The sequence below is a fragment of the Gossypium raimondii genome, chromosome 3 (assembly GCF_025698545.1).
Source record: "Gossypium raimondii isolate GPD5lz chromosome 3, ASM2569854v1, whole genome shotgun sequence".
Classification (NCBI taxonomy): domain Eukaryota; kingdom Viridiplantae; phylum Streptophyta; class Magnoliopsida; order Malvales; family Malvaceae; genus Gossypium; species Gossypium raimondii.
This window is the reverse complement of record NC_068567.1, coordinates 3628810-3654281: the sequence shown is the minus strand read 5'-3', so window position 1 is coordinate 3654281 and position 25472 is coordinate 3628810. Positions and strand designations below refer to the sequence as shown.

Genomic DNA, 25472 nt, shown 5'->3' with positions numbered 1-25472 from the left:
TTTGTTTACCTTAGGTTACGTTTTAGTCACTTATGTTTGAAATGTTACGTTTTAGTCATTTACGTTATCATGTTGTAACATTTTACTCACTGAGCCATTAATCGTTGTTAATGGTGTAACGGTAAGCTGATGTGGCACGTTAAATCATCATTTCAAACAAAATTTTAGGTTAAATTATACAATTGATCCCCATATTTTTTTCATTTTAAGTAATTTAATTTTTTTCTTTTATGTTCTTTAAACTTTCCTCTTTTTTTCCATTCTCTTTTGTTTCTCCCTCTGTTATCATACCTTTCCCATTTCTTTTAACATATTAGAAAGTCGAATTTTAATCTATTCATTTTCATTTTAATATCTTCAAATTTCACGTGTTATTATTATTATTTAGTGTCAACCTATACATTTTATTATTTATTGTATGTTATTTTTAAACACACATTTGTATTCTAAATTTGTAGTTTCCACACGCATACGCGTGTAATAGGATTTCTAGTATTAATAAAGCACTGACTAAGTTGGTGTCACAAGTCACTAGGCACCAACTCGGTTAGGAAATTACGAGAAGGCCTTTACGTAATTAAAATAAGTAATATTATTCAAGGTTAATTTATTCTTGTCACTTTAAAAAATGGTAGGAATTAAACCCATGCCAATTGTACTATTAAAGTTTTTAATTTACCATTCAACTAAAGTTTTATTTTGATAATTTTATACATTTTTATTTTATTACGCACGTTTTATTACCTCCACCAGTTGTATATATAGTTAATATTAATAAAGCTTTTAACTGAGTTGATGTCACAAGTTAACTCGACACTGACTTAAGATTGAAGACAACAAAATGATAAACAACTTTTTATTTATTTTTCATTTTAACATCAAATATGTTTCACATGTTATTATTAATTAGTTTCAAATCATATATTTCATTATTTATTGTACGCTAATTTCTTAAACATACATTTGCATTCAAATTTGTGGTACTCTATGCATACATGTGTGATAGAATTTCTAGTTATTTATTAAGCTTTTTACTGAGTCGGTGTCACCCACCAACTATGTCCCAATTTAGGAAATTACTAAAAAATATTTAATCTACTAAGTAACTTATAAGATTATATAGATATTTTGACTTTTATATTTTTAAACATTTAGTTTTTATAGGATAACATAATATTAAAATAAATAAAATAAAATTGAGTTTATTGAAAATATTCTCCATTAAGTGATAATTAAATTTTATTTACTCATCATTTTCCACACTTTTTATAGAAAAAATTCTATTGGATTATTTTTATTTTGGATTATCAAACATGTGTAAAATACTAATCATTGAAAATATTAGTTTTAATTGATTAAATTTGCTTAGTGGTTTATCAAACAATGTCTAACTTGGACCTATTTGGGCATTTTTATTTATTGGGTTAATTATATGGGTTGTTTTGTTTTTTAAACCAACTCATATAATTTTATTCCAATAAATATTTTTACGTCAAATATTTTTTATTCTTTTAATTAATTAAATTAACTAAATTATTTTCTCAACTCAATTCTAATTTTGTTAAACTCGTGACAACTTTACCGATAAAAATCTATGAACAAATTAATTTAATTAACTTGTCACGATGACCTAGTAATAAAATTTCACCTCGAAATTCAACTATTTAATAAAATAATAATTCAAAGTCATTAAGTAATTTTCGAGTGATTCCTTGTTTATAGTAAGATAATTCAAAGTCATTAATTAACTTGTATATTTATACGTCTCAAAGTATGAAATAATTCTCTAACTAAGCTTAATATAACATAAAAACCTATAGGTACATGCCAACCAAAATATAAGAGTTTCACCAACTCGATAAGTGTGAGATTTTCTGCTGGATGCTGATAACAATGAGTGCACACAATTGAACCTAACCTGCAATGCTGAGTAATCAACTCAGTGACATTTCTATAACTAATATTATAACAAAACATAAATTATTTGAGGACATAAATAAAAATCAAAAGTTCGTAAATAGTTTAATACGTTAACTTATATTATAAGAATATAATCCTTTCATATCACATTTGTAATCGTATCAACAGGTTGTCACATATTCACCTTCAAATTCCCGATCTGTAAACTCAAAAATTCAATTAAACATTACACTTAAATTGATAAAAACTGAAAGAACTCACCATTAGCAACACTCAATTTGTACTTCTAAAATAACATGTCATTCCACAAATAAAACTCGATTTACTCCCAGATTTATACATTTTAACCACAATTTGTGCTTTAAGATATCACGATTTCATTATTAAAACGGTTTAAATTACAGTAATTAATCCATACAGATAATGTTTTAAGACAACATAAATACTCAGATTTTAAACACGATACAGCACTATGACATCTTTTAATTGCAGCATAGGACATTAATATTTAATCAACTCCGGCAGGACATTAATTTCATAACAATAAGTCATATTCGGACAGCATGCATGGGTTTTGCATGTCACGACAGCTCACTCAACAACTGACAATCATTAAAACTTTTCCTTCAAATTTGATCCCACTTACCAGTAGAGGTGAGCATTCAATAGAGTAAAAAAAAAAAGTTAGTCAAGTTGATAAATACTATTTTAGCAACTGAACTCAATTAGTATTTTTTTTTAAATTGAGATGAATCGAGTAAAAAAAATTCGAGTCTAGTTAATGAATCCTATTATTTATACTCAATATTGCGTTTACATGGACTGATTATTCAACTAATAGATGAAGTACAAGCTTTTAAGTTACTTTTGAGTAAAGGAAAAAGCGAAAGTGGGGGATTTGAGAAAGAAAATAAGGATGATGGGTAAATATTTATTAAAACAACGTAATTTTGCCTTTTAACTTTGAAGGGAGTAAATATTTATCAAAACAACGTAATTTTGTATTTTTTATTTAGATTTTCAGATAACTCGAAATTGTGTAATATTCGAGTTCATATTCGAGTTCATATTCGAATTAAACCAAAAAAATTGATTTTTTATTCGAGTTGATGCAAATAACTCGATTAATTTAAAATTTAAATTTTTTATCAAATTTTTAAAATCGAATTGAATTTTATTCACCCCACTTACCAACATAAGAATACAACCAACTATTGAAGAAAGAAATGAATTAAACTCACACCATAACCGAACAACAGCCATTTTAGACAACCATTTCTTCATATGTCGGAAATTATGAAAACAACGGCCGTTTTGGACAACCATTTCTTAAATGTCAGACATAATAAGTTCTGGAAACAGCAGCCATTTTAGACAATCATATCTTCATATGTCAGACAAAATATATTATGAAAACAACAGTCATTTTGGACAACCATTTCTTCATTTATCCAACACGTTTTCTTTGCTACATACCGAAGTCAACAGCAGCTAATTCACAGTTTATTCATAAAATTCAGACAACTTAATTGAAGTCACCAACTAGTTTACTTCAACCTGGGAATTAAGTAAAGGAGTAAGTGTATAAATTTCAAGGAAACATGAATTTGACCGTCACAAGCACAAGCTTGCTCCTTGACTTTACCACTTTGACCGTCTCCCACATGAAGAAACAACTATTTAACATGCAAATTTCAAAAGTTTTTAAAAAAAATTCTTAAGGTCTCAAACTTGTTGGGTGTGATTTAATAATGAATTTTACGAATTTGATTTACGGAAATGAAGTGTCGATATTTCACTTTCCAACACTACAAAAAATCGGATTATTACAGAATTCAACGAGTAAGAAACATGAAAAAAGAAGTAATCTTATTTTATTTTATTTTTGTTTATTCTATATGTTAGCATACATACACATATAATATATAATAAAATAGAATTTTCGAATAATTTAAGTAGTAGTTAGTTCTAAAACAATTCTAAAATATTTTTCTCTTATTACATATCGACGACACATTAGCACGGTTTGATTTTATAGTCAAATGCTCCCTCGACATGATGACACGTTTGCTAAAACATCAAAGATAAATGATCTTTTTTTTTTATAAGGGGAGAGCAAAGTCCTAACAGCAATGCGATTAGCGTGACTTGAACGCAGATCACATCTGAGACGGTGAACACCCTGATCATCAAATCAACACATGAGTAAAATTAATATATATGATACATTAATTATAAAAAAAACATATATATTCAATTATATTGGGGTGTTTACTTGTGTTGCTTACTTGAAGCGTCGTAAAGAGATGTTGTTCACATCAAAATCGAATTAGGGTTTGGAACATTGATTGTATTTTCTCCCATGGAAGTGTTAAATGTTCCACATAAGGTTGAAGATGTAATCCGATATTTGAGAGGATCTGAACACTTATGTTCTTTATCGAACGTTTTCAGAATTCAAACATAACAAGTTATTGATTTGTTGGTCTAATAGTTTCAATTGGTCTGTCTAGTTCGTTTAAATAAATCATCAAGATTAAAAAACAATAAAAATCTAGTTCAATGGGTCTATACTGGTTTGCATCCCCTCCCTCCTATATCGGGTCTATTTGGGCATTTTTTATTTATCGGGTTAATTATATGGGTTGTTTTGTTTTTAAACCAACTCATATAATTTTTATTCCAATAAATATTTTTTATGCTCGAAATATTTTTTATTCTTTTAATTAATTAAATTAACTAAATTATTTTTCAACTCAATTCTAATTTCGTTAAACTCATGACAACTTTATCGATAAAAATCTATGAACAAATTAATTTAATTAACTTGTCACGATGAAATAGTAATAAAATTTCACCTCAAAATTCAATTATTTAATAAAATAATAATTCATAGTCATTAATTAATTTTCGAGTGATTCCTTGTTTATAGTAAGATAATTCAAAGTCATTAATTAACTTGTCTATTTATATGTCTCAAAGTATGAAATAATTCTCTAACTAAGCTTAATATAACATAAAAACCTATAAGTACATGCCAACCAAAATAGTAAGAGTTTCACCAACTCGATGAGTGTGAGATTTTCTGCTGGATGCTGATAACAATGAGTGCACACAATTGAACCTAACCTGCGCACGGAAAGCAAACCGAATGCTGAGTAATCAACTCAGTGACATTTCTATAACTAATATTATAACAAAACACAAATTATTTGAGGATATAAATACAAAACAAAAGTTCGTAAGCAAATTTAATATGTTAACTTATATTATAAGAATATAATCCTTTCATATCACATTTGTAATCATATCACATGAGAAAGAAAATAAGGCTGATGGGTAAATATTTATCAAAACAATGTAATTTTATCTTTTAACTTTAGAGGAAGTAAATATTTATCAAAATGACGTAATTTTGTATTTTTATTTAAATTTTCAAATAACTCAATTGTGTAATTCATATTTGAGTTCATATTCAATTAAACCAAAATTTAAATTTTTTATTCGAGTTGATCCAAATAATTCGATTAATTAAAACTATTTAATTTAAATTTTTAATTTTTTATCAAAATTTTAAAACGAATCGAATTTTATTCAGAAGAAATGAATTAAACTCACACATAATACAACAGCTATTTTAGACAACCATTTCTTCGTATGTCAGACATAATAAATTATGAAAACAACGGTCATTAAGGACAACCATTTCTTAAATATCAGATATAATAAGTTCTGGAAACAGCAGCCATTTTAGACAATCATTTCTTGATATGTCAGATGAAAACACCAGTCAGTTTGGACAACCATTTCTTCAAATTTCCAACACGTTTGATTTGCTACATACCCAAAATCAACAGCAGCTAATTCACAGTTTATTCATAAAATTCAGAAAACTTAATTGAAGTCACCAATTAGTTTAATTACTTCAACCTGGCAATTAAGTAAACGAGTCAGTGTGTAAATTTCAAGGAAACTTACCGAAATCTTCCCCAAGGTTGTCACAAGCACAACCTTGCGCCTTGCCTTTACCACTTTCACCGTCTCCCACATGAAGAAACAACTATTTTAATGTTTTTTTCAAGTAAGAAGGAGATAAAATCACGTGAATTATTCTATCAAGAAATATCATCAAAGAGTAAGGTAGATTCACATGAGATTCCTATTTATATCTATGATTAATATTTCATTATGTCAATGCTCAATCAAGATTTCATTGCTAAATAGAAAGGCTATTAGCATAATTAGGTGAAATAGGGATTATAGACCAATTTGACACTTCTTCTAGGTGTGAAGACTATGCTACCATGTCCAACCAACTTTACCAAATATAAACTTTTATTAAGCTTTATATACATATATGTTCACTTATATAAGTAATTAAGAGCTAGCTAAATTATACTTGGGTTAAGTTATATATAGATAATTAAAAAATATTATCAAATATTATAGTTTACGTCAAATTTTACTATTAATCCGTATATTTTACAAAAGTTATTGGTCATTTTATTTCTTGCAATTTTTGATAAATTCATTAAGTTATGTTATGTTATTTTCAAATTTTGATGCGATAAATATATCATCATATGTGTAATGCTTTATCAGCTTGTTATTTCTACATATTACTCATTCGAAATCTAATTAATAGATTGACAATTGTTATTTGCATGAAGACCAAAATTTCAGAATTAAAAAAAAGTATAGGGACTTAGAATGATTCAATTGCATAATATGGACTAAATATACAATTGTACACATGGCGACTAGTAATTGAATTTAACCAAATGGATCTAACCACTACTGTTCGGGTGAGGATTAAAACTTCAAAATTCGAAAAGTAGAGATACTAAATATGACCGTTCCGAAAGTACAAGGACTAAATTCACAACTTTTGCAAAATACACAAATTAATAGCATAATTTAACCATTGGTTTATATAGTGAATTCAATACACAAATTCTTAAGGTCTCAAACTTGTTGGGTGTGATTTAATAATGAATTTTACGAATTTGATTTATAGAAATGAAGTGTCGATATTTTACTTTCCAACACTACAAAAAATTGGATTATTACAGAATTCAACGAGTAAGAAGCATAAAAAAAGAAGTAATCTTATTTTATTTATTTTTGTTTATTATATATGTTAGCATACATACACATATAATATATAATAAAATAGAATTTTCGAATAATTTAAGTAGTAGTTAGTTCTAAAACAATTCTAAAATATTTTTCTCTTATTACATATCGACGACACATTAGCAAGGTTTGATTTTCTAGTCAAATGCTCCCTCGACATGATGACACGTTTGCTAAAACATCAAAGATAAATGATCTTTTTTTGGCGAATTATAAGAGGAGAGCAAAGTCCTAAACAGCAACGCGATTAGCGTGACTTGAACCCAGATCACATCTGAGACGGTGAACACCTTGATCATCAAATCAACACATGGGTAAAATTAATATATATGGTACATTAATTATAAAAAAACATATATATTCAATTATATTGGGGTGTTTACTTGTGTTTAAATAGGATAGATTGTTCGGTTGAACTGGAAACAGGTCGAAATATAGATTCAAAAAAAAAAACATCGAATCGATTGAACCGGTTATAAAATCAATTAAATTGACGGTTGAACTGGATTTCTTAAATATTATTTTTTATGAATTTATTATTATATCTTTATCGAACTTATTAAATCGACGAACTAATGACCTAATCAATTCAACTAACCACTAATTTATTTCTAAAAACATTTATTCAAATTAAAAAAAACAATTAATAAAGATGCATCATGCATCACATTACCTTATATTATTATATAAAATATTTTATAAAATCTTATATAGCATCATGCATGATATTATTATATAAAATCTTTTATAATACTTCATCTTTGTATAAAAAAGTTATAGTGACAAATTCTAACTCTTAGGGCCTACAATTTTTGTCAATTTCTCTTTTTTATGTCATGAAAAAAAACAGTCACCATCGTTACCTTAGACAAATCTTTGACCAGTAATCCTATTATAAATTTGCACTCAGCGCTCTCAGAATCTCTGAACTAATCTCCCAACCATGGCGGTCCTGAAATTGTTCGGATCTTTTTTTAGCCCGTACGGTTACAGAGTAATTTGGGCTCTGAAACTCAAAGGCATACCTTACGAATATATTGACGAAGATCTCCGCAACAAGAGTCCTTTGCTTCTTCAATATAATCCAATTCATAAGCAAGTCCCGGTGCTCGTTCATGACGGAAAACCGATCTGTGAATCCACCGTCATCCTTCAATATATCGATGAAATTTGGCCGCAGAATCTCTTGCTGCCGGCTGATCCCTATGACAGAGCTGTTGCTCTGTTTTGGATCAAATTTGCAGATGACAAGGTCAAATCTGTTCTTTTCTTTTTTGGATTAAATACAAAATTAACCCTCCAACTATATCGTATTTATCACTTAGGTGTCTAAGAGTTAATTTTTTTTCTCTTCTTTGCAAAATGATTTTTAAATGGTTAATTTTGTCTTATTTTACCAAAAATACAGTAGCATGTTTTATTGCCATCGTGCACTTTTTAGGTAAAATGTAATAAAATTAATAGTTTAAGAATATTTTACCAAAACTTTTAGGTACTTAAAATGAGAAAATTGATATAGTTTAGACACTAATTTTGCAATTAAACCTTTTATTTATTTATTTGATGCATATGACGATTTTCCCGTTTATTGATTTTTATATTTATATTTATAGCCAAAATTATTTATTAAATGTTGTATTGGGAGAAACTATTTTATGGACCTTTCCCACCACCTCATCTATTGTCTATTTCTAATTATTTAATAATATTTTTAGTAATTTTTCATGTCATTGACATATAAAATTGGTAATTTTTACTCTAAACCCGAACTCAATTGTTAACACAGTTAATTTTTTTATTAAATTTTTTGGTATGATATTTTGAAATAAAAAATAGTTATTCATTTGGTAGTCATATAACGAAAAAAATGAGTTATGAACTTGAATTTAATCCAAAAAAATCATGTTTACGATTATATTTACATTTTTAAATGGGTTAAATCATTATTTGAGGCCTGAACTTGGCAACAATTCTCATATTGGGTCACATGTTAAGGCTTGAATTAGGTAATTGTTCCTACATTGAGGCTTGAACTTTTTTTTGTCCAAGTTAGTCCCTAAATGTGGTAATTGTTCTCATGCTAGTGCTTGGACTAGGCAATTGTTCCGATGTTGGGGCTTATTAGGGTTTTCAAGAAAATATAGGGACTAAGGTGTTCTTTGATAAACTAAAAGATAAAGTGCAGAAAAAATAAGGGTTGAAAAATTAAGTATTGAAAATTTACGTGCGAATTTAAGTTATAAAATTTGTTTGATACATTACTTAAAATTAATTACGGAATATAATTATATTGTTTGATAAATATAGATCTTGAATTATAAAAAAAATATATTTTACATTTTATTCTTATTTTTAAACATTTTACCTTATTCTAAACCATAATTAAAATTTTAAACATAAGGTTTTTATAGGATAACGTAATATTAAAATAAATAAATTAAAATTGAGTTAATTAAAAATATTATTTATTAAGTGATAAGTAACTTTTATCAGGCCATACCGTGAGAATAATTGTCAAGTTTAAGGACTAATTTGAACAAAAAAAAAGTTCATGCCCTAATGTGGGAGTACTTGCTAAGTTCAAACCCCGTGAAGTGATTTAACCCTTTTTAAATTTAAAAGTAATGGGATTAAATTTCTTAAAACAAAAATAGGAGGACTAAATTTTAAACATACAAAGAATAAAAGGATTTGTAGCATATTTTAACCTAGTTGAAATCTTTGAAAATCTTTTATTGTACATAACTTTTGATGCCTCATACTAGAAATCCCATATCTCTGTTTAAAACAGGGTTATTTAATGTTAAAGCTTTATCGAGCCAATGGCGAAGAACAACAGGCAGCAGTGAAAGAGTGGTTGGAAATGTTGGAAGTCATGGAAGAACATGCGCTGATCGGAGTGAAAAAGTTATTCGGCGGAGACGAGATAAACATGGTGGACATTGCATTTTCCTTTGTTGCTATCTGGCTTGGGGTTCTCGAAGACATACTAGGGCTTGAAATCTGTGAGCCACACAAGTTCCCTCGAGTGAGCTCGTGGATCCAAAATTTCAAATCAATCCCTGTAATCAAAGACAACTTTCCTGATACCGATAAGATGTCTACTTTCTTGAAGCATGGTAGAGAGATGATGTTGACATCAAAATCGAATTAGGGTTTGGACACTTGTGTTCTTTATTGAAGGTTTTCAAAGTTCGAACTGATCAAGTCACTGCTTTGTTAGTCCAATAATTTCGATCAGTTTGTTTAAATAAATTATCAAAATAAAAATAAAAAAATTCAATGGGTCCATACTAGTTTGCCGCCCCTCCCTCCTATATCGGCCTTTTCATTTATTAAGTCAATTATATGTGTTATCTTGTCTCTAAACTAACTAATATAGTTTTTTAGCACAATAAATATCTTTCATTTGCCCAAAATATTATTTATTCTTTTAATTTACTTGTAATGACCCGATTTTAAACATTGTCGAAAAAATACAATTTTAAAATCCAATTCCGTAAATTGAGTTAGTGGAATCATGAATAGAAAGGTTTATGAAGTTAGTATGAAAATATAAATTATGAAAAAAAAGGGTTATTTTGGACAACCATTTCTTAAATATCAGATATAATAAGTTCTGGAAACAGCAGCCATTTTAGACAATCATTTCTTCATATGTCAGATGAAAACAACAGTGATTTTGGACAACCATTTCTTCAAATTTCCAACAGCAGCTAATTCACAGTTTATTCATAAAATTCAGATAACTTAATTGAAGTCAGCAACCAGTTTACTTCAATCTGGCAATTAAGTAAACGAGTCAGTGTGTAGATTTCAAGGAAACTTAACGAAATCTTCCCCAAGTTGCTGTCGCAAGCACAAGCTTGCTCCTTCCCTTTACCACTTTGACCGTCTTCCACATGAAGAAACAACTATTTGACATGCAAATTTCTAAAGTAAAAAAAAAACATTCTCAAGGTCTCAAAATTGTTGGGTGTGATTTAGAGGAGAGCAAAGTCCTAACAGCAACACGATTAGCGTGGCTTGAACCAATATCACATTTGAGACGGTGAACACCCTAATCATCAAATCAACACACAGGTAAAATAAATATATATGATACCTTAATTATAAAAAAAACATATATATTCAATTTTATATGGGGTGTTTACTTGTGTTTATATATGATTGGATTGTTCGGTTGAACTGGAAACAGGTCGAAATATAGATTCGAAAAAAAACATCGAATCGATTGAACCGGTTAAAAAATCAATTAAATTGACGGTTGAACTGTATTTCATAATTTTTTTTATGAATTTATTATTATATCTTTATTGAACTTATCAAATCGACGAACTAATGACCTAACCAATTCAACCAACCACTAATTTATTTCTAAAAACATTTATTCAAATTAAAAAAACAATTAATAAAGATGCATCATGCATCACATTACCTTATATTATTATATAAAATCTTTTATATAAAAAAGTCTTAGTGACAAATTCTAACTTTTAGGGTCTACAATTTTTGTCGATTTCTCTTTTGTCTACAAATCTTTGACCAGTAATCCTATTATAAACCTTAGGCAAATCTTTGACCAGTAATCCTATTATAAATTTGCACTCAGCGCTCTCAAAATCTCTGACCTAATCTCCCAACCATGGTGGTCGTGAAATTGTTCGGAGCTTTCTTTAGCCCGTACGGTTACAGAGTAATTTGGGCTCTGAAACTCAAAGGCATACCTTACGAATATATTGACGAAGATCTCCGCAACAAGAGTCCTTTGCTTCTTCAATATAATCCAATTCATGAGAAAGTCCCGGTGCTCGTTCATGACGGAAAACCGATCTGTGAATCCACCGTCATCCTTCAATATATCGATGAAATTTGGTCGCAGAATCCCTTGCTGCCGGCTGATCCCTATGACAGAGCTGTTGCTCTGTTTTGGATCAAATTTGCAGACGACAAGGTAAAATCTGGTTTATTATGTAAATTATGTGAGGACATAAATAAAAATCAAAAGTTCGTAGGCAGTTTAATATGTCAACTTATATTATGAATATAATCTTTTCATATCACATTTGTAATCATATCAACTGGTTGTCACATAATCATCTTCAAATTCCCGACCTGTAAACTCAAAAATTGAATTAAACATTACACATAAATCGATAAAAACTGAAAGAACTCACCATTAGCGACACTCAATTTGTACTTCTAAAATAACATGTCATTCCACAAATAAAACTCGATTTACTCCCAGAGTTATACATTTTAACCACAATTTACTGCTTTAAGATATCACAATTTCATTATTAAGACGGTTTAAATTACAGTAATTAATCCACACAGATAATGTTTTAAGACAACATAAATACTCACATTTTAAACACGATACAACACTATGACATCTTTTAATTGCAGCATAGGACATTCATATTTAATCAACTCCAGCAGGACATTATTTTCATAACAGTAAGTCTTATTCGGACTACATGCATGGGTTTTGCATGTCACGACAGCTCACTCAACAACTGACAATTGTCAAAACCACTTTTTGAAAACAAAATTTAGTTGTTGACTTAGAAACGAAAATTGGAGTCGCCACCAATCCTTTATTGAGGTGTGATCAGCTCACATTAAAAACGATTTTGGTCTTCGAAATTTGAGAAAACAGGTTTGGGAGTTGGTTACGCATGGGGAAGGGTTAGCACCCTCGTAACGCCCAAAATTGGTACCGAATTGATTATTTGATATCTTAGTGTTGAAAATTTAAAAAGATTTTAAAATACGATCCTTTGAAAAGAAAATTTGAATAAAACGAATTGAATGATAAGACACACTCATTTCAAAGAAATAAATTGTCACACTCAGTGAGTTAGAATGCAACATTTTTAATCTTCAAAATTAAGTTTATCTTTTTAACTTTAAAAACTTGTGCATTTTGAGAAGGATATTTGGCTATTTGGGTCAAACGAAAAAAATCAGAACCCAGTAAGTTAGGATTCAATTTCTCGAAATTCCTAAACACCGAATATTGCCTTTATTTTAAAAATCCTTAATTCGAGGTAGCAAAATGTCATATCCAATGAGTTAGGATTCAACATTTTGAAATCCCAGAAAAACTTTATTTTGAAATTGTATGGTTTTATTGCAAAATAAATACTTGGCTATCTAAATTCATAGAAAAGAATTGAAGCCCAGTAAGTTAGGGCACAATCCTCTCGAGAATCGTGAACACCGAGCATTTTTTAAAATTCACGGAATAGAATGATTTTAGTGCTCTAATGAAACACAATTTTTAAAACAAATGTAGTATAATTTAATGTTTATGTACAACGCCAAAAAAAAAAAAGACAATTTGTAAATAAACTTACACTAATCAAATAAACAGTAAATAAAGACAAACCCAATAATTCACATAGCAACAATAATCACAATCACATATTATGCGAACGCTAATAAAATCAATATTCCAAAACCAAATGAATTGTCAATTTATTTGCTAAATGTACAAAAGAACAAATTGCAATCAATATACATTCAAAATTAAAAACATATACATAAGTTTAAAACAAATTTGCAAAAACATTAACTAATGGTGTTTAGATGAATTTTGAAGCAAATTTTACACAAGGAAAAATAAAGCATAAAAAATATATATTAATTTTTAAATAAATAATACATAGGGTTTGGAATTTCATGCAAGTGATAATATACAAATATACAAAATGTGAAATAAACTAAATATATTAGGAAGAAATAAAATATCTATGTATATATAGAAATATACAGTTCCAAAATTAAATAATATACTATATATATGTATACAAAATAATAATTTAATATAAATTGTATGTATATATATATGAAATTACATTATAGAATGTTACCATACAAATTTAAAGATAAAAGTATATGAAAGAACTAAAATGAAATCAATTTGGTATAGATTTTATTGAATTAAAATACAAAAAATATTCATGACTAAAGTAAATAGTAATATAAAACTTAAAATAATGGTACATGCTAAACTTATGATACTATAATAACATTAAGAAAATAATAATATAAATATGAATTTTAAAATAATTATACATAATACAATTAAAATATGCATACATAATAGATTTAAAAATAATGATGTATGATACATTTAAAATATTCATAATAAATTAAAATATACATGACTAACTTAAAATAATAATCCATAACAAATTTAAATAATTAATACATTTTTAGACTAAACAAATGTGGGCTAAAATGTATTTAATACAAAATTAAGAGAGAAAAATGAAAATACTATATCAGTGAGGGCCAAAGAAAAATGCGTGAATTACATAGGGATTAAACGAGAAAATATCCCATCCCCCAAAACGTGGCGTTTCATCGCGGACCAAATGGCATTTACAAAGAAATAGGTGGCCAAAATTAAAAAAACAAAAGGATTAGATTGAACCAAAACGCAAAACAGAGGGATCTGATGCGCAAAAATCCCAACAGACTCAAAACGCGCGGATCCCACCTCGTTCGGGTCGGGTCATCGGGTGTTAGTCAACACGGTGTCGTTTTGAAGCCATCAAATCAGGCTTAAACGGCACTGTTTTATTATCTTTAAAAAACTAAAAACTAAAACCTTGATAAGTTGTTTTGCTATCCTAAAACATACCAACAACCTAGCCTTTCTCCCCGTCGGTCTCCAGTCACGAACCCGATTTGACTCTGATTCAGACGGAGCAAACCAGGTTCCAATGGCGCCCGCTCTGGTAAGACGCTTCTTCTCTTCCTCTTTTAGCTTATAATCAAAGCCAATCAAATGAAACAAGGAAAATAAATTGAAATCGAAAAAAAAAACCTTCAGAAAAAAAAAAACTCTATTCTTCTTTTTTTGATGATTCTGTTTCTTTTTCTTTGAATGCGTCTCCTTTTACAGTGCTTGAATCGGCTCTTTTATAGCCGAAAAATGAAATAGAAAAATAATAATAAAATAAAAATAAACAAAGAAATACATTTCCTATATTCTATTATTCCCTTTTCTGTTATTCTATTTTGCTGTTACTGCTTTGTTGGTATTGTTTGCTGTTTGCTGTTGCAGGTAGGGGTGTTTGTTCGGTTAACCGACCCGAAATAATATTAACCGAATTAATCGACCTTTCAAAATTTTTAACCGTTAACCGAACCGAAAATTTTTCAAAAAAATTAACCGAACCGAAATTTTTCAGTTAATTCGGTCGGTTATCTGAATTAACCGAAAATTATATGTTTTTTATTTTTGGTTAAAAATTAACCGAATTACCAGAATTAACCGAATTGAATCACTACATAATTAAATTATATTTAGACTTTTAGACTTTAGTTTTAGTTTTAGTTTTAGAATTTTATTTTTATTTATTAAATTATTTGTAATTTTTATGATTGGGTTGAGTTGGGTAATTGGGTTGGATTGAATACTTGGGTTTGGATTGGGTTTAGGTGAATAGTGGGCCTATTTATATATTATAATTTTATTTATTAATTTTTTTACTTAAACCGAAAAAATTCGGTTAATCGACTAGTTTCGAACCGAATTAACCGTTAACCAAAAAATTAAAAAATAATTAACCGACCCTCGACCAAAAAAATTCGGTTAACCGACCAATTAATCGAATTCAGTCGGTTAACTGAATTTTTTTCGATTTTACACGAATTTTGCACACCCCCTAGTTGCAGGTACAACTAGGGGCGCACGCACGCGGGTGGCTATGGTGAGAGGCTGCTGGCGGCGTGCGAGGAAGGCGGGATGGTTTCTGGAATTGGGTTAACAATTGTATTTGGGTCGAAGCTTTGGGCTTTTTTTTGGTTATTGGGCTATATGGGCTGGTGTAATTAATTGGACTATGTCAATGGACTGTCTAATATTTGGACTTTATTTATATTTTGGTTTTTGTATTATTTTAACAGGCCCGGGGCAAAATTGGGTATTACAACAATCATCAAAACTTTTCTCTCAATTTTCATCACACTTACCAGTAGAGGTGGGCATTATTTTAGCAACCGAGTTTAATTTGTATTTTTTTAAATTTTGTCGAATCGAGTAAAAAAATTTCGAGTCAAGTTGAGTCGAGTTAACGAATCTTATTATTTATATTCAATATTGCGTTTACATAGACTGATTATTTAACTAGTAGACGAATTATAAACTTTTAGGTTAATTTTTAGTAAAGAAAAAAGGGAAAGTGGGGGGATTCGAGAAAGAAAATAAGGCTGATGGGTAAATATTTATTAAAACAACTTAATTTTGCCTTTTAACTTTAGACAAGTAAATATTTATCAAAATGATGTAATTTTGTATTTTTATTTAGATTTTCAAATAATTCAATTGTGTAATTCATATTCGAGTTCATATTCGAATTAAACCAAAAAATTTGATTTTTTATTCGAGTTGATCCAAATAACTCGATTAATTCGAACTATTTAATTTAAATTTTAAATTTTTTATTAAATTTTTAAAGTCGAATCAAATTTTATTCACCTACTTACCAAAATAAGAATACAACCAACCATTCAAGAAAGAAATGAATTAAACCCGCACCATAACCGAACAACAGCCATTTTAGACAACCATTTCTTCATATGTCAGAAATAATAAATTACGAAGTCGTTTTGGACAACCATTTCTTAAATGTCAGACATAATAAGTTCTGGAAACAGCAGCCATTTTAGACAATCATTTCTTCATATGTCAGACAAAATATATTATGAAAACAACAGTCCTTTTGGACAACCATTTCTTCAAATTTCCAACACGTTTGATTTGCTACATACCGAAAATCAACAGCAGCTAATTCACAGTTTATTCATAAAATTCAGACAACTTAATTGAAGTCACCAACTAGCTTACTTCAACCTGGCAATTAAGTCTGTAAATTTCAAGGAAACTTACCCAAATCTTCCCCAAGTTGCCGTCACAAGCACAACCTTGCTCCTTGCCTTTACCACTTTGACCGTCTCCCACATGAAGAAACAACTATTTAACATGCAAATTTCAAAAGTTCAAAAAAAAATTCTCAAGGTCTCAAAATTGTTGGGTGTGATTTAATAATAATTTTTACGAATTTGATTTACGAAAATAAAGTGTCGATATTTCACTTTCCGGCACTACAAAAAACTGAATTATTACATAATTCAACGAGTAAGAAACATGAAAAAAGAAGTCATCTTATTTTATTTTATTTTTGTTTATTATATTTGTTAGCGTACATACACATATAATATATAATAAAATAGAATTTTCGCATAATTTTAGTAGTTAGTTCTAAAACAATTCTAAAATATTTTTCACTTATTACATATCAACACGGTTTGATTTTATGGTCAAATGTTCCCTAGACATGATGACACGTTTGCTAAAACGTCAAAGATAAATTATCTTTTTTAGTGAATTATAAGAGGAGAGTAAAGTCCTAGCAGCAACGCGATTAGCGTGACTTGAAACCAAATCATATCTGAGACGATGAACACCCTGATCATCAAATCAACACACGGGTAAAATAAATATATATGATACCTTAATTATAAAAAAACATATATATTCAATTATATATGGGGTTTTTACTTGTGTTTAAATAGGATTGGATTGTTCGGTTGGACTAGAAACAGGTCGAAATATAGATTCGAAAAAAACATCAAATCGATTGAACCAGTTAAAAAATCAATTAAATTGACAGTTGAACTAGATTTCTTAAATATTCTTTTTTATGAATTTATTATTATATCTTTATCGAACTTATCAAATCGACAAACTAATGGCCTAATCAATTCAACCAACCACTAATTTATTTCTAAAACATTTATTCAAATTAAAAAAATTAATAAAGATGCATCATGCATGACACTACCTTACCTTATATTGCATCATGCATGACATTACCTTATATTACTATATAAAATCTTTCATAATACTCCATCTTTGTAAACTTATTTAATCATATTATAAAATTTCTTCTAAATTAAAACTTTCAAAATTTTAACATGCTTTTATAATTCTTCACAATATATCCTCTAAATATTATATTCATAATAAATAGGGCCTACGGATTCGATTTATATTCATGCAATTCACAAGTCTTAACAATTCAATGCTTCATTTCCATTTCATTCAATTCATAATTTATCATGTTCACAATTCAAATCAATTTCTCAATCCAATATACATTTCAATATCGCAATAATTTTTTAATTCAAATCATATCACTAGCAATAGAAATTTCCATTTACTTCTCATACAATTCAATATCATTAAGTTCAATACTAATACGTATTTACCATTTAACTCAACGTTTATCGATTATGCCATTCATTAACACATTTATGAAATTCTTAATTTTTCAATGAAAACATCGCTTTAGCTTTTAATTTAGCTAAAATCGATATCATCAATCTCACAAGAACTATTTGAAATAAAACATTACATCGTTTCTAATTCAACATTTATCGATTATGATCGAATATATGACCGATTTATGCACAAGTCATTCATATATTTTCTAATTTTCCTCCTCCTCCTTTTCATTCCACATCCTTAATGTATATAACATGCTTAATAACATTAACTATATTTTCACTATTTACTTATAAGTAAATTCAAAGCTGTCTATCCGAGTTAGAGTCACTAAATTATTTATATCTCGAGTTACGAAGCTTTAAATTAAGATCTGTTAATTTTTCCGGAAACTAGACTCATATATCTTTTTAACATAAAATTTTTAGAATTTTTGGCTTAGCCTTTAAAGTCTCTCCTATTTCACTATTAAACAATTTCGATCCTTCTTCACTAAAAATTAATTATCTCCTTGTACGAGACTTGAATGATGTTTCTATTTGTTTCTCTTGAAAATAGACTTATTCATGATTTTAAATATATAAATTTAAGCCCCTAATTATTTTTATTCAATTTTTGATGATTTTCCAAAGTCAGAACAGGGGAACCCGAAATCTTTCTGACCTTGTATCACAAAATTTATTATATCTCATAATTTACAATTCTATTGCTTACACCGTTTCTTCTATGAGAAACTAGACTCAATAAGCTTTAATTTCATGTTTTATTCATTCTCTAATTCGATTCCCATAATTTTTGGTGATTTTTGAAATTTAAACTACTGTTGCTATCCAAAACTGTTTTAGTGCAAAATGTTAATTTCTATTTTGCCCTAAATTTCACAGTTCATACAATTCAGTCCTTGCTCAATTAACCCCTCAATTAAGGTAATTTTTCTCAATTAGTACTTTACCTAGACCTTATAAGTTATTCATAACTATTGAAATTCAAAATTTCCTCATAAAACCCTAACTTCAAACTCTTTTACTATTAGGTCCCAAACATTGACTTTCTATTCATTTCTTTCAATAAAATTAGCATATAAACAATTTAAAGCTCTAATTCCATGCTAAATCATCATATACTTCCAGCACATATTCATAGCAACTTTCAACTTCTTTCATAGAATCAAAAACTAATGAATTCAACAAGTGGGCCTAGTTGTAAAAGTCACAAAAGCACAACAATTTCAAGAAATAATCAAGAATTGAACTTACTTGCAGTAAAAATATGAAGCACCATCTTAAGGAAACCCTTCTATGGTGTTTTAGCTGATTAGAATGCAGAAAAATAAAGAGAAATCTAGATAATTCCACTTTGATCCTAGCTTTATTAAGTAATTTTACAATATTCCAATTTTGCCCTTAATTCTCCTTACTTTCTTGCTGATTTCATGCCTTTGCCGTCCAGCCCAAATAGACATTGGGTCTATTTTCCTTTTAAGTCCTCTTCCTTTTATCATTTAAGCTATTTAATCATTTCCCAGAATTTTGCATTTGTTACAATTTAGTCCTTTTTGTTCAATTAATTATTGAAACTTTAATACTAACTTTTTAACACTCCATAAATATTTATAAAAATATTTATGGCTCGGTTTAAAATCTTTGAGGTCTCGATACCTCGTTTTTTATTCTAACTATTTTAATATTTATTTCTAGTGCACTATTCACTATTTCAAAAATTTTCTTAACTTCACATTTAACTTATACTCACTAAATTAATAATATTTTCTACTCAGTTGTCGGATTTAGTGATCTCGAATCACTGTTCTGACACCCCTGAAAATTCAGGCAATTACATTTTTCCTCGTCGGATTTGTGGTCCCGAAACCACTGTTCCGACTAGACCCAAAATTGGGTTGTTACAACATGTCATTCCACAAATAAAACTCGATTTACTCCCAGATTTATACATTTTAACCACAATTTACTGCTTTAAGATATCACAATTTCATTATTAAGACGGTTTAAATTACAGTAATTAATCCATACAGATAATGTTTTAAGACAACATAAATACTTACATTTTAAATATGATACAGCACTATGATATCTTTTAATTGCAGCATAGGACATTAATATTTAATCAACTCCAGCAGGACATTATTTTCATAACAATAAGTCATATTAGGACAACATGCATGGGTTTTGCATGTCACGACAGCTCACTCAACAACTGACAACCATCAAAACTTTTCCCTCAATTTCCCCTCAATTTTCATCACACTTGCCGGGGTGAAAAAAAAATTAAGTTAGTCAAATTGATGAATACTATTTTAGAAACCGAATTCAATTTGTATTTTTTTAAAATTGAGTTGAATCGAGTAAAAAAATTTCGAGCCAAGTTGAGTTGAGTTAACGAATCCTATTATTTATATTCAATATTGCATTTACATAGACTAATTATTTAAGTAGTAGACGAATTACAAACTTTTAGGTTAATTTTGAGTAAAGAAAAAAGGGAAAGTGGGGGGATTCGAGAAAGAAAATAAGGCTGATGAGTAAATATTTAGCAAAACAACGTAATTTTGCCTTTTAACTTTAGAGAAAGTAAATATTTATCAAAACGACGTAATTTTGTATTTTTTATTTAGATTTTCAGATAACTCAAATATTGTAATTCATATTCGAGTTCATATTCAATTAAACCAAAATAATAATTTTTATTCGAGTTGATCCAAATAACTCGAATAATTCAAACTATTTAATTTAAATTTTAAAATTTTATCAAATTTTAAAATTAAATCAATTTTATTCACTTCACTTACCAACATAAGAATACAACCAACCATTCAAGAAAGAAATGAATTATGAAAACCACATACATTTTAGACAACCATTTCTTCATATGTTAGACATAATAAATTATGAAAACAACGTTCGTTTTGGACAACCATTTCTTAAATGTCAGACGTAATAAGTTCTGGAAACAGCAGCCATTTTAGACAATCATTTCTGAAAACAACAGTCATTTTGGACAACACTAATTAATCAACTAGGTACCAATTTTTGGGCGTTACGAGGGTGCTAATCCTTCCTCGTACGTAACCGACTTCCGAACCCATTTTTCTGAATTTCATGAACCAAAATCGTTGTTTTAATAAAACCGAATGGTTTATTAAAAACAACCACTTTTTGAATTGACCCGATCACACATCATCAAAAAAGATTGGTGACAACTTCTATATTCGTTTTCATTTTTAATATCCAAGTCAACTCCGTTTTATCAAAAAATGGTGTCGACAACCATAACCCAACAACAGCCATTTTAGGCAACAATTTCTTCATATGTCGGACATAATAAATTATGAAAACAACGGCCGTTTTGGACAACCATTTCTTAAATGTCAGATATAAAAAGTTCTGGAAACAGCAGCCATTTTAGACAATCATTTCTTCATATGTCAGACAAAATATATTATGAAAACAACAGAACTCATTTTGGATATGTTACAGAATTATTACAGAATTCAACGAGTAGGAAACATGAAAAAAGAAGTCATCTTATTTTATTTTTGTTTATTATATATGTTAGCATACATACACATATAATATATAATAAAATAGAATTTTCGATTAATTTAAGTAGTAGTTAGTTCTAAAACAACTCTAAAATATTTTTCACTTTTTACATATCGACACATTAGCACGGTTTGATTTTATAGTCAAATGCTCCCTAGACATGATGACACGCTTGCTAAAACGTCAAAGATAAATTATCCTTTTCAGTGAATTATAAGAGGAGAGTAAAGTCCTAACAGCAACGCGATTAGCGTGACTTGAAACCAAATCACATCTGAGACGATGAACACCCTGATCATCAAATCAACACACGGATAAAATAAATATATATGATACCTTAATTATAAAAGAAAACATATATATTCAATTATATATGGGTTTAAAATTATATATGGGGTTTTTACTTGTGTTTAAATAGGATTGGATTGTTCGGTTGGACTACCTTACCTTATATTGCATCATGCATGACATTACCTTATATTATTATATAAAAATCTTTTATAATACTTCATCTTCGTATAAAAGTCTTAGTGACAGATTCCAACTTTTAGGGCCTACAATTTTTGTCAATTTCTCTTTTTTTATATCATGAAATTTTTAGACAAATCTTTGACCAGTAATCCTATTATAAATTTGCACTCAGCGCTCTCAGAATCTCTGAACTAACCTCCCAATCATGGCGGTCGTAAAATTGCTCGGAACTTGGTTTAGTCCGTACGGTTACAGAGTAATTTGGGCTCTAAAACTCAAAGGCATACTGTACGAATATATTGAAGAAGATCTCCTCAACAAGAGTCCTTCGCTTCTTCAATATAATCCAATTCATAAGCAAGTCCCGGTGCTCGTTCATGGTGGAAAACCGATCTGTGAATCCACCGTTATCCTTCAATATATCGATGAAATTTGGCCGCAGAATCCTTTGCTGCCGGCTGATCCCTATGACAGAGCTGCTGCTCTGTTTTGGATCAAATTTGCAGATGACAAGGTAAAATCTGTTCTTTTCTTTTTTGGATTAAATACAACATTAACCCTCCAACTATATCGTATTTCTCATTTAGGTGTCTAACAGTTATGTTTGTTTTCTCTTCTTTGCAAAATGATTTTTAAATGGTTAATTTTGTCTTATTTTGCCAAAAATACAGTAGCATGTTTTATTGCCATCTTGCACTTTTTAGGTAAAATGTAACAAAATTAATAGTTTAAGTATATTTTACCGAAAATTTTGGGTACTTAAAATGAGAAAATTGATATAGTTTAGACACTAATTTTGCAATTAAACCTTTTATTTATTTATTTATTTGATCCATATGACGATTTTCGCGTTTATTGATTTTTTATATTTATATTTATTTATCAATATTTATAGCCAAAACTATTTATTAAGTGTTGTATTGGGAGAAACTATTTTATGAACCCTTCCCACTACATCATCCATTGTCTATTTCAATTATTTAATGATATTTCAGTAATTTTTTCATGTCATTGACATATAAAATTGGTAATTTTCACTCTAAACCCGAACTCAATTGTTAACACAGTTAATTTTTTATTAAAATTTTTTGTGTGATATTTTGAAATAAAAAATTAGTTATTCATTTGGTAGTCATATAACAAAAAAATGAGGTATGAACTTTAATTTAACCAAAAAAATTCATGTTTACGATTATATTTACATTTTTAAATGGGTTAAATCATTATTTGAGGCCTGAACTTGGTAACAATTCTCACATTGGATCACATGTTAAGGCTTGAATTAGGTAATTGTTCCCACATTGGGACTTGAACTCTTTTTTATCCAAGTTAGTCCATAAACGTGGTAATTGTTCTCATGTTAGTGCTTGGGCTAGGCAATTGTTCCTATGTTGGGGCTTGGATATAAGGGTTTTCAAGAAAACATAGGGGCTAAGGTGTTCTTTGATAAACTAAAAGATTAAGTGCAGAAAAAATAAGGGTTGAAAAATTGAGTATTGAAATTTTAAGTACCGAATTTAAGTTATAAAATTTTGTTTGATACATTACTTAAAATTAATTACGGAATATAATTATATTGTTTGATAAATATAAATTTTGAATTATAAAAAATTATATTTTACATTTTATTCTTAATTTTAAACATTTTACCTTATTCTAAACCGTAATTAAAATTTTAAACATAAGGTTTTTATAGGAAAACATAATATTAAAATAAATTAATTAAAATTGAGTTAATTAAATATATTCTTTATTAAGTTATAAGTAGCTTTTATCAGGCCATACCGTGAGAATCATTGTCACGTTTAAGGACTAATTTGAACCAAAAAAAAGTTCATGCCCTAATGTGGGAGTAGTTGCTAGGTTCAAACCCCGTGAAGTGATTTAACCCTTTTTAAATTTAAAAGTAATGGGATTAAATTTCTTAAAACAAAAATAGCTAGGAGGACTAAATTTTAAACATACAAAGGATACAAGGATTTGTAGCATATTTTAACCTAGTTGAAATCTTTGAAAATCTTTTATCGTACATAACTTTTGATGGCTGATACTAGAAATCTCATATCTCTGTTTAAAACAGGGTCTTTTAATGTCAAAGCTTTATCGAGGCGATGGCGAAGAACAACAGGCGGCAGTGAAGGAGTGGTTGGAAATGTTGGAAGTCATGGAAGAACATGCGCTGATTGGAGTGAAAAAGTTCTTCGGCGGAGACGAGATAAACATGGTGGACATTGCATTTTCCTTTGTTGCTCACTGGCTTGGGATTCTCGAAGACGTACTAGGGCTTGAAATCTTTAAGCCACACAAGTTTCCTCGAGTGAGCTCGTGGATCCAAAATTTCAAATCAAGTCCTATAATCAAAGACAACTTGCCTGATGCCGATAAGATGTCTACTTTCTTGAAGCGTGGTAGAGAGATGATGTTGACATCAAAATCGAATTAGGGTTTGGAAACTTGAGTTCTTTATCGAAGGTTTTCAAACTTTGAACTGATCAAGTCACTGCTTTGTTTGTCCAATAATTTCGATCAGTTTGTTTAAATAAATTATCAAAATCAAAATAAAAAAATTTCAATGGGTCCATACTAGTTTGCCACCCCTCCTCCTATATCGGGCTTTTTCATTTATTAAGTCTATTATATGTGTTATCTTGTCTTTAAACTAACTCATATGTTTGTTTAGCCCAATAAATATCTTTCATATGCCCAAAATATTATTTATTCTTTTAATTAACTTGTAATGACCTGATTTTAAACATTGTCAAAAAAAATACAATTTTAAAATCCAATTCCGTAAATTGAGTTAGTGGAATCATGAATAGAAAGGTTTATGAAGTTAGTATGAAAATATATTAAAGAATGGTTAAGTAATTTAATCAAGAAAATCATTAATTAAAGTTCAGGGACTAATTTGTAAAAGTTCAACCGCTATTGAAATTTTAATTTAGAAAAATGATTGAGGACTTAATTAATAATTAATTTGAGGACCTTGGAATTAATTTACAATTTTTAAAATATGATGGTGGAACGGTATGATTACATCCACTTATCTTAATTAGCTTGACCACTAATGGTGATTAATT

The 25472-nt window shown here is 28.7% G+C and overlaps 1 protein-coding gene and 1 long non-coding RNA gene across 7 annotated transcripts in view; both read left to right on the top strand.

Annotated features, from left to right (window-relative positions):
* Positions 1-24973, top strand: part of LOC105796594 (glutathione transferase GST 23) — a 46919-nt gene extending 21946 nt beyond the window's left edge. The window contains exons 1-2 of one of the 6 annotated variants that reach the window (XM_052627996.1): positions 7972-8308; positions 9866-10347. In XM_052627996.1, coding sequence (XP_052483956.1) covers positions 8000-8308; positions 9866-10210 — 654 coding nt within the window. In that variant the 5' untranslated portion in view covers positions 7972-7999 and the 3' untranslated portion in view covers positions 10211-10347. Of the gene's footprint in view, positions 1-7971; positions 8309-9847; positions 10348-22570; positions 22907-24472 lie in introns of those variants that run through there. The other 5 variants (XM_012626341.2, XM_052627993.1, XM_052627992.1 and 2 more) reach the window with 5 other exon arrangements.
* Positions 14682-16134, top strand: LOC128039726 (uncharacterized). The gene is made up of 2 exons (XR_008194201.1): positions 14682-14807; positions 15982-16134. It is a non-coding gene; the product is annotated as an uncharacterized LOC128039726 (long non-coding RNA).
* Positions 24974-25472: the final 499 nt, after the last annotated feature.